Here is a 12,125-nt window from a genome sequence, read left to right as displayed (position 1 = left end):
CTTTGAGATTCCTGCATGCAGAGGGTTGGACTAGATAACTCTCAGGATCCCTTCCAACTCTACAATTCTATGATTCTAGGAGAAACCTGAAATGAATGTGTGTCCTGTGTGCGTGCGTAATGACTGCTCCACAGTGCTGTTTCCAAGTACCTGATTTTTCCTAAAATAGTGATTTGATTTTCATTTGGTTTATTATACTTCTGTGCCACTTTTCATTCAAATGACTCCCAAAGTAGCTTACAAACAATAAATAACAATAACACGAGAGAACATAATTCAGATCAAATCCAAGCTGAATATCACAATTAAAGCAAAAGTCATACAATAAAGATTAGCAAATCAATACAGCATGTATAATCTATAAAAAACAGTATTAACAGCATTAACAGAATAGCAACCAAAAAATAAACTAAGCACTGGTAAGTTCATACACACACTCTCCACCCCCCCGTGACTCATAATCTTTCACTCTATCCAGCTCATTAAAATGAACATACTGCCTGTGGCAGCAATTCCCTTCTGAAGATTCCTCAGGCTGGAAGTGGGGCAGCACAGGTGAAACCAACCAGCCCCTGATGGCAAACAGAGTCTCTCTCTTTCTCCCCTCACTTGTGCACACGTCCCCCTAATACACATTTTTGTATTCAGTTTTTGTTCTCCATTTTGCAACTACATTACAAAATTCAGGATTTTGAAGGATAGCTGCATTTTAGTTCAACTATTGGGCCCAGAACTACAAATCAGATACATTCGCATACCCTCCAACATTCCTCTGATGAAAATAGGGATGTCCTATTCCACAATAACAATGCAGTCGTACCTTGGAAGTCGAACAGAATCCATTCCGGAAGTCCGTTTGACTTCCAAAATGTTCGGAAACCAAAGCTCCTCCAGCAAATCGCAAGCCGCGGAAGCCCCACTGGACATTCAGCTTCCAAAAGAACGTTTGAAAACCAGAACACTCACTTCCAGGTTTCGATTGTTCAGGAGCCGATTTGTTCGGGATCCAAGGCGGTCGATATCCAAGGTACAACTGTAGTAATCATTTTCTTATTTACACCCACCCATTAAACATTAAAAAAACTTCACAAAGAGGACTGCCTTCAGGTTTTAGATTTTTATTTTTCTGTACTGATTTATTTACAGGATTGGTTTTTTAAAAAAATTAACATATAAAACACATACATTTGCATTTACACAATACATATACACAACACACTACCTTATTTTCATAGCATAAAACATACCTACATTACTGTATATAATACCTACCTATACTCTACATATCAACATACCTACACACCTACCCCACACGGACACCCACCAAGTGACTTGACTTCCAGCCATTCTTGTTACGCTACTTTATTTTTCCAGTTAGCTTAAACACATTTCATTAATCTCTTCTTCTATCTTAACTTTACTCTCCTTTCACTCTAATCATTTTCTGGATTCACTCAATATCTGTCAAAAGTTCTACTTTTTCCACATAGATTTTGATGTATTCCTTAAAGATAGCCCACTCCTTATTCACTTTTTGTACCATATCTCCTCTTATACTCCCTGTTAATTCGGCAATATGGAAGTATTCCATCATTCTAGATAGGCAGTCTGTTTTAGTTGGGATGCTGCTTTTCCAATTGCTTTTCCAATTTTTGGCAATTAATAACCTTGCTGCTGTAGTCGCATACATAATTATTGGTCTGACCGTTCTTTTTATTTCCTCTGACATGATACTTAGGAGAAAGGATTCTGGGTTTTTCCCCTCTATCCCTAGTGATGGCCACCAACATGAACAAGGAATTGCTGTTGGAGACCAGTTGCTGGAAATCACAGGTACTTGGTTGTGGGCTCCCTACAGGCCTCTAGGTAAGAAAAGGAACTATGTTGCACTACAATGGGCCTTTGACCTGATTCAGCAGGGCTCAGCTGCTCCCTCTGTATTGAATCAGAGGCCTGAAAGAGGCCATTATGCACAATCAGTGTTCCCAATGACACAAAGATGCCTATGGCTGTACATGCAGAAGCCCCTTTCAGACCTTCAGCTGAATGCGTAGAAGTCGGGGCAGAGGCAGCAGATGTTCAGAGATTGGGGCAAGGGCCAGTGGGCACAACAGTGCTCCCCCTCTATGTGTTCCATCTGCACACCAGGAAGTCTGAAAAAGACTGTTTTTGAGCAATGCTCTTCTGCCTGGTGTATGAAGGCAGGTGGCCATTTCCCTTGCAATCTCTTAAGCAAAACTTTTTGGTGACTGATGAAGATGGAAACTTATAACTTCTCTTCCCCAAAAATGTTTAGAATGCTGATGCACTTAAATCTTACTCATTCTTCCACAAAATCCCCTTCGCTTACTGCCAGCCATGTCAGTACCTGGTCAAAAGAATCACCTGAGCTTTCAATCATTCATAATAAGGGCAAAAAGTTTGTCTCTTTATGCACATGTGTGCTTTGACAAAATGGCAGGAATGTTAGCTGTGAAATAGGTGGTGACAAGAAGGACTGTGTTAGCAGTGATGGAGGCACAATTCAGATAGGTGACGTTATGTATGGTTATGTACACACTGTACTTCCCAAACTGACACACAAACCAAAGCGTAGCTATCCTTCAATGATCACACTTTTTCAAATTTTGTGATTCAGTTTTCTAATTTAAAAAAATGTACAAAAATAGCACATATTATTGGAAAGGTGGGCATAAGAATACTTATATTGGTGAAAATGACACACAATAATGCATTTAGTGGGAATTTCTTGCAAAAATTGATGTATTAGGAGAAATGCACATACAAATGCACATGAATTTTCATGGAAACTCTTAACCTTTTATAGTTGAGGGTGTATCTCCGGACCAGAAGATACAGCTTCCAGCCAGATAGGAAGCCTAGCGTTCTGTAAACCATTGCATAGTTCTGTTTCTGTGTTGTTGTCGTCTAATAGCTTGTATGGATGCGTGGATGGATGCTTTCGGGTTTTTTAAGAATGCTCTCCTCTTGCACTGAAATACTCACAAGCATTTCTTCAAGAGGAGACTGGGAGCTCACAACAGCTGCAAGTTGAAAAGGTTGGCTCTGGTGCTGAACATTTCAGAGAACAATTAGTGCTTCCAGTAAAACTCCAGGCTTGGCTGCAGAGAGGAGAATGATATGGGAGGGGGAACCGAAGGGTGGGGGAGAGAAAGAGAGACAGGAAGCGAAGCAGGAAGTGTGCATCGGCACTTCAGGAAGTTAGCGGTACAAAAGCCAAAGCTGGCTGGGCCGCAGCAGCATTCCTAAGCAGTGGAAACCCGAGTCGCTCTTCCTGCAGCATGCCTGGAATGCTTCTGGCTTTGCTTGAGCCCTTCTGCTGACCTGGCAGCTCAAGGAGTGACTAACTCACTCGCTGTTTGGGATAAGGAGTGGGAAAGGCTGAATGTTTCAGTGTGGGAAATGTCTTCTGTGGGTAGAATCCCATTGCAGTTATGCTTTCTAGGAGATGTGGGTCACTCTGCGTACTCTGGAATTCAAGGAGGATCACAGCACACATTGCATTGAAATGGATAATGGATGCAGAATATGCTGTTCAGGAAATCTCAGCTTTCTTATTTCAAAAAGTCCCAATAAATCTACAAACACACTGTGGCAGCCATCCTGGGCCCAGTTCTTCCAGGGGAAGAGAGATCTGGCCACAACTTTGTGTACCCCTTTCCTCAGTCCATCCTTTATAAAAAAAAACTTTCTACCACCATATAAAGGGGAGATTATTTCTAAAAGGATGTCCTTTATCAATCAGCCTTCAAACTTTCTGAGCTGTCCCTGAAGCCCCTCAGGGCAGCATCCAGGTATGAGGGCATTAAAATAAGAAAAGACCACGATAAGTTTTGGAAACGAGGACTAAAGTTTGCTAGGATATGGAGTTTTAAGAAAAACATACTGCATGCAAAGTTTACAGAAAACCATCAAATTTCTCAATGGAGCAAAATAAATGAATAAAGCAGATTAAAATGCTATCCACTTTCCCTGAAGTTAAAAGGTCCCTCACCTTACTGGAATCTCTGAGGACTCTTGCTATGGAGTACCAACCCTTAACTCTTCATTTGCCTCTCTTCCAGGCTCACAATTCCCGGAGTTCCCTAGAAAGAGGGATTGTGAGGGGAATAGGAGTCTCCTAAAAACTCTCATGTCCCTTAACAAACTGCACTTTCCTCCACATTTCAGAGGAAAGGCAATGGGAGGGGATTGTTATCTCTAGATTATGCCTGATGGGATAAGCGGCACTGAGATGCCGTCATGTTCACCGTGTGGTCCCTTATTGGCTGGGTTTCCTCATGGGCCAGGATCCTTTATTGGCTGGGATCATGCAGCAAAGAAAAAAGTTCTAAAAATGGCATAGAAGTAGCAGGATCCTGGCGCTTCGTATACACTCCATTCTCCTGGATGAACTATAACTGTACCATGCTATGTACGAAAAAGTAAGTTTTCTGTATGTGCTGAACAGCTTTTCTGAGTAAAGGGGCTTTCGTAGTTCCATTCTCTTTTACTTTTGTAGCCTCGATTTTGTCCTCAAGACTGTAGCAATGTGGCAGTCCTCCGGACTGCAATCCTAACCTCATTTACCAAGGAGTAAGCCCCATTGAATTCAGCAGGACTTACTTCTGAGTAGACATACATCACATCCACTGTTGTTTGTTCAGCAGGCCAGAAATTATAACTCTGTGAGTGGAAAACTACAGCTCCCAGGATTCATTGGGGGAAGCCATGTGTTTTAAATGTATGGTGTGGATGAGCTCGTGGTTAGGACTGCAGCCTTAAGTCATGCTTAGAGTCTGTTCTAAGCATGACGAAGTCTGGAATCCAACTCATACTGTAGGTATTTTCATGAATATCCTGGTATTCCTGATCCTGACTTTATTTATTCACATTTCTTAAAGGCCTATCATGGTACATAGCCTAATGATAATTAGTTACCCAGACATCCTATGACAAAAGCAGAACTCTGCTTTCAGGAAAGGAAATCCCAGTTTCCCCAAGAGCTGTGCATGCCAGAGAGCACCTGCCATCATAGAGCAGGAAGAGTTTGTTAGGAATGAACAAGGAAGTGGAGCCAATGGCTCCATCAGGAGAGCAAAATTCTCACGATCGGAAAATTGGAAATAGAAAACTTGGGAAAAAATTGCTAAGATCTTGAGAGCTAGTAGTAAAATGTCTATGGAGTTTTGAAACAAGACTGCATTGTTGCTGTACTCTAATGGTGGCTGGAAAAGCTACAAGTTCATCTGCAATTTTTATTAAGAGAAAATCAAACAATTGAATGACTAGAAATAGGTAACAGTTTACTTACTCTTCATCTACAAGAAGGGCCCAGTGGGACAATCAGGATAGGGATATTGCAATTGCATTTTCTACAATCAGCGTCATCAAGGAATTGGAAACCCTCTGTTTCTTTGTCCTAGTAGTTAACCCTGCTAAACCCATCAGGTGAAGGAACATAACAAGTCCAGAGAAACAGCTGCTGCTATCACCTTGGAAGCCACTATTTCAAGGCACACGGTTTCTCTTACTCAGTGGTGCAATGGGTCAGTGCATCTGGCTGTTAACCTGAAGGTTGGTGGTTCGAGCCCACCCAGGGACGGCTGTGGGCAGGACTGCATATTTAGACGTACAGTGGTACCTCGGGTTACAGACACTTCAGGTTACAGACACTTCAGGTTACAGACTGCGCTAACCCAGAAATAGTACCTCGGGTTAAGAACTTTGCTTCAGGATGAGAACAGAAATCGTCTGATGGCGCGGCCGCAGCGGGAAGCCCCATTAGCTAAAGTGGTACCTCAGGTTAAGAACAGTTTCATGTTAAGAACGGACCTCCAGAACAAATTAAGTTCTTAACCCGAGGTACCACTGTATCCATAACCTAACACGCCAGTGAAGTTATGAGAGGAAAGGTAATGTTGGTTTAAGGCTAGCCAGGTAGAAACTCCATGTAGATGTACAGTACCAACCCCAGTAAGACACACCATTATTTTCTGAACCAAAACACATAGGAAATATACAGAGTCAAAATTTTGGCAGGTTTTTCATTTTCTGCTCACAGATCTTCTGGGGGAACTCCTCATGGATGTTCAGTCTGAGCATAGTCACCTCTTTGTGCATTCCTTGATGTGACTTTCACTTCACAAGGACTCCCGCTAGAGAATGTCCACCCCAATGATCTTGACGTCGAAAGGCAGCTAATCTTTAAGACAATAAGGCAAGAACAGGAAGGATCCAGGCACACCATGCCAGAAGTTCATTTCAGACAAGATAATTCCAGGTGGCTCAGTAGTTTGAGTAAGATACAGCATCATGAGGCTGGGCGGAGGAATTGTCCTTGAAAATATGCGCATAGACCCATTTCTTCCTGGCGCTGGGAGGTTTGGGCTGAGGTGGGAAGGAGGAGAGAGGGTGGAGGGGAACCTTGCAGGAGGGTAACTGAGTGGGAGAGTGGGAGAGGAAGTTGGAGGGGAGGAAAAAGGGTGAGTCCAAAAAACCTTAAAGAGCAATTAGTCAAAGCTGAACTGTTTTTCTAAACTCTTAACGAAAACAAAGAGTGGGGCATGGCCCAGATGGTGCCAGGGGATCAAATAAACGTCGCACTCAGGAAGCAGGTGCTACTGGGAATGTTTCCTGCCAGCCTCACTGCTGCTCACAGCCGCTTTTATTATTTGTTATTTTTCATGACTGCAGCTGGGGTTTCCCTCCAGCTGTGTGGAAATATGTTTAAAGCTGGTTGTTACTGGAGCGCAGGAGAGGGAGGGCTCAGGAGGGCTGATCAACAAGCTGGAAATGTCAGGGTTTCTTGGGAAAGGTGTAAGGAACCATCTGGATCTGGTTTCCCTGGCAAGGTTGGGATTTCCTTGTCTAACCTCGTCAAAGGCCCTTCTCAATCTCACCACCTTCCTAGTTTTCTCAGGCCTGCAGTTGTGCCTGTTCTATAGTCCTTCCAAAACAGATGAATGGCTCCACTTTCTCATGCATGTTGCTTTGCCTTGAAAATATTGTCTGTGCGATAACAGAATCAGAAATTGAAGACACCAGAGGATCACTCTGTTCAGAGTTTTTCAAAGATATTTCTGCAATTCAGAAAAAGCTAGCACCACTTCCCAAGATACATTCTGTCCAACCTGCCAAGTTTCAGTCAAGTCTCTCTGTAGTTATGTCGTCACTGCCTCTCATTCCATAGTGGTTCAGCCAGTTTCTGGTGCTACCAGGAGGTTGTAACTTCCCTCATGTAGTTACCATGTAATGCAAGGGTGGGGAACTGGCTCACCTTAAAGGGACTTTTTTGACAAATGGGTGGGGCCACATGCCTGTCAGTCATCTGACATCTTATGAAGTCAGCTGATTACACTGCAAAGGAAGAATCAAGAGTGCACTCAAATTCTTCCTTTCTAGCCATGCTTTAATTAAATTGGAAAACCCTAATTGAGCCCAATCCCTTCTAGAGCACTCATATGTTGCACAGGTAATGGTGGATCACAAGCAAGAGAAGGGACATAGGCATGCTTGTAGGACAAGGCCTGTATTTAGCAAAGGATATATAGATGTGGCAGGTAAGCAACACTGAACGATTCTCCCCTATTGTTTTATTCAAGAAAGAATATTTCTGTGTCAGGGATCCAGTGGAGCACTTGTGCGAGAGGAAGGCACTTCCACTGACACTGAGTTTGAGACTCTGACCCTGGCTCTATCTTCAGCCTCTTCTGCTACATCAAATGCTGTCCTCACTTTCAGAAGCAGCCTTTGGTAAGGGGTGAGGGGGGCAGGGGGAACAGCTGAGGGAAGAAGCAGGGGGCTCTGGTCTGCTCATGGCTTATAGGATCAAAGCCTTTTTTATATACATTTTCACAGCCTCAGGTGTGTGGGGGTGTGGGGTGGGAATATAGTTCTGTGAAGAAACTTTCTTCATTACAATTCTAATGGATTACTCTGATTCTTTTATTGGTGGTGATGAAGGGGCAGGTGGATATATATGTGATTCAAAATGAGGTGCTGGTACTCATATCTTGATAAAAGTGTTGTGAGTACCAGCACAAAATGGCTGCCATAGTCAGCAAAAAAAAGAGGTGATGTTATCTCATACCAGTGAGTTCCACCACACACAAAAACACTGCTTTTGTTGATTTCACATATTAAAACGAAATCCTGCTTTTTGGTCAAAAACTCTCTCATAGTGACTAACGACAAAACAGTGCAGCCTCCTTAAAGAAGAAACTACAAATAATTAAAACACCCCAAACTACATCAAGTATAAAGCCATAAAGGAGTGGCTGAAGACCAAATTGATTAACATACACAGAGTCTGCTAAAAGGCAAGCAGTGATGAGACCAGATGGGCCTTTTAAAGGAAGTGTAGGGGCTACAACTGAAGAGCCCTTGCCTCTGGTGCCTGTTTGCCACACTTCAACTGACAGGGGGAAACAAAGCAAAGCTTCTACAGTTGATCTGAGCCCATGGACCATTTTGTACAGGAGGAGATATATTTCAGAAGACCTTGCCACTTAGGACTTTAAAGGTCAGCAAACACTAACATCGTGAAATTGAACAGGAACAAGTAGGGAACCAGTGGAAACGGAACAGTATCGAGGTCGCGTTCTTCATATGGCATTTTTTAAAAAACGACTGGCTCTCTTTATCATGTCAGAAGCTTTCGTGGACTAGAGTCCACGTCGTACTTCAGATGGAATGTAGTCCACAAAAGATTAGGCAAAAATCAGATTTGTTAGTCTTTATGGTTCCATAAGTCTCTTTGTTGGCTTTGTGTCAACAGGCTTAGATGGCTGCTCCTCCACAAATAGGTGCTAATAGTAACTGTTCTTGGTATGAAGCGCCAAGTGGACAGCAAGGAGTGTACAACTGGAGCAGCAGCACAGTTAAACAACGAGCCTTCCATCCTGCCCTTTCCACCCACTGATGTGTTCTACTCCAGCCAAAATGTCCAAGGCCATTTAGAACCCCTGGTCTCCAAAACAAGGCCGACCAGAGGGAATATCATTAAGCAATGGGCACCTGTTCTTCTTTGAACTCCAGCGTATCCCTTCAGGTGTGAATGACTTTAAGCTGGTGATATGTGGCTTGGATCTGAATGAGTGATTAGCCAGGCCTTCTCCAGAAACCTTGGTACATAGTGTTTTTTTACCTTGAAGCCTCATAGGTGCTGGGACTGAGTCATCTACAAGGTAGAGAGCAACTCCACTGAAAAGCCACCAGCCGGCAACATCTTTAGTTGTAAAACATCACCTTTCAAACATGGGCTGCTTGGTGCTTATCCTGAATGCATTCTTTGTTCCTTCATTGCCTGCTTGAGAGACTGACCTCCTCCACCAAACCCCTGTTACAGAGGACACCCATCAGCAGGCCCATAGCAAGATCAGGAGCAATATAGGTAATGCCAGGTGTCCAATCCATGGAGGGTTGGGGTAGCGATCAGTACTAAATCACAATGTTGGTAGCTAGGAAGCTAAAGGTTATGTTTAGCTTCAGTTGGTAGAGTATCAGCTTTGCAAGCAGGAGGTCCTAGGTTCAGTCCCCAGCATCTTCTAGGACTGAGAGAGACAGCTATGTTGTTCAGACATTCATTTATTGATTCCTATAGTAAAGCCAGTCACATCCCTAACACTCAGGTGGCCTATGTTTTCTTAACTCATTCATCTTGAAACCTGTGACCAAGGCCATTCCCATTTAGCCTGTGGGGGAACTCAGGCTGAGAGATAGTGATGTCCCCAATGTCACTATATGTCTAGGGAAATGTGGGCCCAAGCCTAATGCTACCCTTGTATGAGGGATACATATTGAGTCCACCTGCTCTGTCTTACCTGTCCAATCGTATGCACATCCACACACAAACCCTCGCACACATGCAGTGCAACCTGACAACTGCCTCTCAAAGAATAGCGACAGAGTTATTACTAATGCACATTATTTCCTGTTTCCTAGGGTGAAAGCAGATGTCTGCTTACCGCATGTTCGCTGCTTACAAATGTCCCACATGGCAGCTCCTAACCGCATGGGGATGCGGCCATCTGTAGGTGCCTGGACATGTGGTGAGGGGAGCCTTATCACACTTCTGCAACCACTCAGAAATCCACATAAACAAGGGGGTGTGGGAATGCTCTGGTTGCCGTGTGGCTGAAACCTATAGGCAACTACCTTCCCATTCAGTTAGAGCCACTGTGAGACGTTTTAAAGGGGAGGGACCATGTGGTCAGGGGTGATTTGCCCTCCCATGCATTGTGCACTGCATCACACTGCCTCCTAAAAGCCTGCAAAAAGAAAAGTCATTTTTCCCCTACATAGCCAGGATATCCCCCACAATAAATAGCCATCACTTGCTAGAAGCTGCACTTCTGTTACAACACCTATATTGGCACAAACTCACCCTGTTCTAGCACTATACCAGTTTGTGAGATTCTTTTTAATCACCATTCTTTACTTCAATTATTAATATTCTATTTTTGCCGGCTGTGTCCTCTCCTGCTGTGCAAACCCAGTGCTAGTCTGCTCAGCTCACACACCTCCATCATTTGTTATTTGAAAAAGAAAGTGTCAAAGGATAACAAAACTGCGCTGCAGTTTTGTGGACCTTTACCCCAGCTTTCATCTGCATCTGCCTTGCCATTTCATACTATAAACCTCTTAAATGTTAATGCCAAGTGCTCCCCATTCCCCCAAGTGGCAAGAAGTCCAGAGGCAAGGCTATGTAGGGTTCGGCCTCTTCTGGCTGAGAAAGAGCATTGGAGGCATATGGTATCCTTTTCTGTAATATTTGTTGTATTTCCTAATATATATAGCCAGTTGGAGGAAGCAACCAGGTTCCTAAAAATAGGCAACAACACCATGGATCCTGCTTCGGCATCCCCATAGCAACAGTGGGGAGCCCTACAGCCCCAGAGGCTGGGGCCTTCTTCATATGGAAATGCTCCAAATGGGCACCAAATAGCTGGCATCCCTTGATGTGTCATTGGGCAATAATAATAATAATAATAATAATAATAATAATAATAATTTATTATTTATATCCCGCCCATCTGGCTGGGTTTCCTCAGCCACTCTGGGCAGCTTCCAACAAAATATTAAAATACAATAGTCCTTCAAATGGCAGGAGGTTCTAAAGAACATCTGTACTGCAGAGCCTGCAAGCTCTATGGTCGTCTCTAGGCAGACTGTCAGCCTCCTCTCTTCACTAGAACCATCAATCTAACTTTTATTGCTTTGTTGACATGAACACTGTTGCCTGAGGTGACAACTGAGGGCAGTGGAAACCATTCTGTATGGACATACCCTACTTGGTTGGTTGTTTATGAAATTAGGCCTTGGAAAAAAGAGACAGTTTGCTCTTTGGATTCCCTCTCGGAGCCTCAGGATACAAACTTTCCATTAGCACTGGTTGGGTGTGTGCAGCTGTGTGCTTGCAAAGGCCAGCAATGGAATATACTGCTAAATATAACACAATCCGGAAACAGGTGAGTGGAGAAGTCAGTGCATTTATTATAGGAGAGCTTTCAGACTGTCAGTCCTGTGGGCAGTCCATACAGGGTGTCCTTTGAATCACTCCCACTTATTTCCCATTACCATTATTAACAGTGACCCGCCCTCCATTAGCCTGAAGGGAACACCCCATGGAGTCTTTTATGACCACCTGAGCACCTGCCCAGTGATGGGAGGGGCTTCCTCATCAAGGGCAGCAACCCTGTTTTATGGCATTTCCTCCCGCAGCTTTTACTTCTCATGTAACTTTTTAAGTCAAAGTGCGTAATTTAAGTAGCATGTTCAGTGCACATAGTGCTCTGTGGTCATGTTTTGAAGTGACACTGAAGATGGGCTAATTCCCTTCTTCCAGCAATTTTATGCAACTTTTTAAGCCAGTGTATAGAACTTCCATTGTACAAAGGGCTCTACAATCATAATCTTTTGAAGCAACCATCCAAGGTGCACTAATTCACATTTCATTTTACAAACGAAGAATTGAATCTGAGTGGGAGAGACGAGCCTACAGTCTCACACTAGGACAGAACAAAACCTAAGCCCAACACTATCTCTTGTATTTCATCAGCCCCAGAAGAACTCTCATGTACCATTTGTTTTGTCTCATATTGATTTGACTAGGTGGGCAAGCA

The 12,125-nt window shown here is 43.5% G+C and overlaps 1 protein-coding gene across 1 annotated transcript; it reads left to right on the top strand.

Moving 5' to 3' along the window:
• Positions 1-1,776: 1,776 nt before the first annotated feature.
• Positions 1,777-11,625, top strand: LOC308472291 (uncharacterized protein; the record flags this gene model as incomplete). Its single annotated transcript, XM_080996982.1, has 4 exons — positions 1,777-1,833; positions 7,625-7,755; positions 9,946-10,052; positions 11,593-11,625. 4 exons carry the CDS (start codon positions 1,777-1,779, stop codon positions 11,613-11,615), a joined length of 318 nt encoding a protein of 105 aa, XP_080853108.1. The 3' UTR covers positions 11,616-11,625.
• Positions 11,626-12,125: the final 500 nt, after the last annotated feature.

The sequence above is a fragment of the Podarcis pityusensis genome, assembly GCF_964106645.2.
Source record: "Podarcis pityusensis genome assembly, chromosome: 2".
Classification (NCBI taxonomy): domain Eukaryota; kingdom Metazoa; phylum Chordata; class Lepidosauria; order Squamata; family Lacertidae; genus Podarcis; species Podarcis pityusensis.
Note: the sequence above shows the minus strand (reverse complement) of the source record. Positions and strands in the feature narration are given on the sequence as shown.